Source organism: Hyaena hyaena, unplaced genomic scaffold (genome assembly GCF_003009895.1).
Source record: "Hyaena hyaena isolate Hyena2069 unplaced genomic scaffold, ASM300989v1 scaffold_2622, whole genome shotgun sequence".
In the NCBI taxonomy this organism is placed as follows: Eukaryota; Metazoa; Chordata; class Mammalia; order Carnivora; family Hyaenidae; genus Hyaena; species Hyaena hyaena.
This window is the reverse complement of record NW_024083261.1, coordinates 1,017-3,186: the sequence shown is the minus strand read 5'-3', so window position 1 is coordinate 3,186 and position 2,170 is coordinate 1,017. Positions and strand designations below refer to the sequence as shown.

Sequence of the window (2,170 nt, the reverse complement as noted above, 5' to 3'; positions counted from 1 at the left end):
ATGAAATATTTTGTAGACATATGCATGTCCTATGAAGATTTTATCTATGAAGCAAACACTGGCAGGATTGTTTAATCAAATTATGTGTTAAGATTTTTAAGAGTTAAGACATATCATTGATAAACCACAATTTGGAAGAAAAATAATGAATTAATAAGAGCTGAATTTTCTGTACTCAATATGTGTTTCTCTTTAGGGAAAGCTACATTAATGTCCTATGGAAAATAATAACGAAACATCTACTGATTTCTTCTTAGTGGGATTGTTCCCACGATCAGGAATTGGCCTGTTGTTCTTCATATTCATTGTTCTCATTTTCCTAATGGCTCTTTTCGGCAACCTGTTCATGATCATCCTCATCTTCCTGGACACCCATTTCCACACACCCATGTACTTTCTACTTAGCCAGCTCTCCCTCATGGACTTGAGCTACATCTCCACCATTTTCCCCAAGATGGCTTCCGATTATCTCTTTGGAAACAAGTTTATTTCTTTCATTGGGTGTGGCATTCAGAGTTTCTTCTTCATTACTGTAGCTGGTGCAGAAGGCTTACTGTTGGCCTCTATGGCTTATGATCGATATGTGGCTATTTGCTTTCCTCTTCACTATGCCATTCATATGAGAAAAAGCGTAGGTGTGCTGATGATAACAGGATCTTGGATAATGAGCTCTATCAACTCCTGTGCCCACACTGTGTATGTCCTTCATATCCCTTATTGTCGATCTAGGTCCATCAACCATTTCTTCTGTGATGTCCTAGCTATGTTGACTCTGGCCTGCATGGACACCTGGGTCTATGAGTACACAGTATTTATGAGCACCACTCTCTTCCTTGTGTTTCCTTTCATTGGCATTGCATATTCCTATGGCCGGATTCTTCATGCCATCTGCCGCATGCACTCAACAGAAGGGAGGAAGAAGGCCTATTTGACCTGTAGCACACACCTCACAGTGGTGGCTTTATACTATGTACCCTTTGCTTACACTTATCTACGCTCAAAATTGCTGAGATCTCCAACAGAGGACAAGATTCTGGCTGTCTTCTACACTCTTCTGACCCCAATGCTTAACCCCATCATTTATAGCCTGAGAAACAAGGAGGTGATAGGAGGCTTGAGAAGAGTGATTCAGAGGATCTGCTCGGTTTAAGTGTAGACAAAATTTTTATTTACATTGCTGCTTCAGAAATACATCACTTTCAACTTTTACGCACTTTAGGAAAACTGTCATTCCAATATTAAAGGCAAAGATTAAATTAATCTAAAAATTAAGGTAATTGAGATTTGAAAAAAATAATTTTGTATTCCAAATCACTCTACAATATTTTTGTATTTTTTTGGTAATTTTTCATTAAATGTAAATGGCATATGTTTTCCCTTAATTTGTGGCTAAAAAGATTTTATTAATACTTTGAAATGACATTGGAAACAAACTTGATGGAATTCTCCATTATAATATTTCCAATATATTTTGTATATCTCCCAAAATAGATAAAATAGGACAAAAGAACAAGAAATGTTAAAACATTGCCAGGTTTTTTTGAAATCATACACACAACATCAATGAATACTTAGGATACTTAGGTGGTTTCCCTATCTTAGCTTCTTAGCTCTTGTGTATTATGCTTCAATTGACATAACGAATATCTTATATTTCCAATTAGTGTTTATGTATTATTTGGATAAATATCCGGCAGTGGAATTGCTGGATTATATGGTAGTTCCATTTTTAATTTCATGAGGAACTTTCATACTTTTCTCCATAATGGCTGCACCTGTTTTCATTCCCACCAGCAGTGTAGACATTCCCATTTTCCCACATCCTCACCAACACTTTTTGTATCTTTGTCCATCTAAATATTCTTCAGAAAATGACCTCTATTCATAAATGTGCCTATTTTGTACTCATTTTTTCTACTATTGAAATATATGTGTTCTTTATATATATTTGCATACCACCCTCTTTTTACACACCCTCTATTCATAACTTTCAAGTATATTTTTCTCTACTCATTAGGTTTTCTTTTAATTTTGTTAATGATTCTTTCTGCTGTGTAGTTTTTTAGTTTGAAATAGTCCCACTTGATTAATTTTACTTTTGTTCTTTTTGCCATTAGTTTAAGGTTAAAAAAATAAAAATTACTTCTGATTTCTCAAAAATATTTAAAGA

General features: G+C 34.7%; 1 protein-coding gene across 1 annotated transcript; it reads left to right on the top strand.

Annotated features, from left to right (window-relative positions):
- The first annotated feature begins 217 nt into the window (after window positions 1-217).
- LOC120227637 (olfactory receptor 2L8-like) lies at window positions 218-1,150 on the top strand. Its single transcript, XM_039225710.1, has one exon. It carries the CDS (start codon window positions 218-220, stop codon window positions 1,148-1,150), a length of 933 nt encoding a protein of 310 aa, XP_039081641.1.
- The last annotated feature ends 1,020 nt before the right edge of the window (window positions 1,151-2,170 follow it).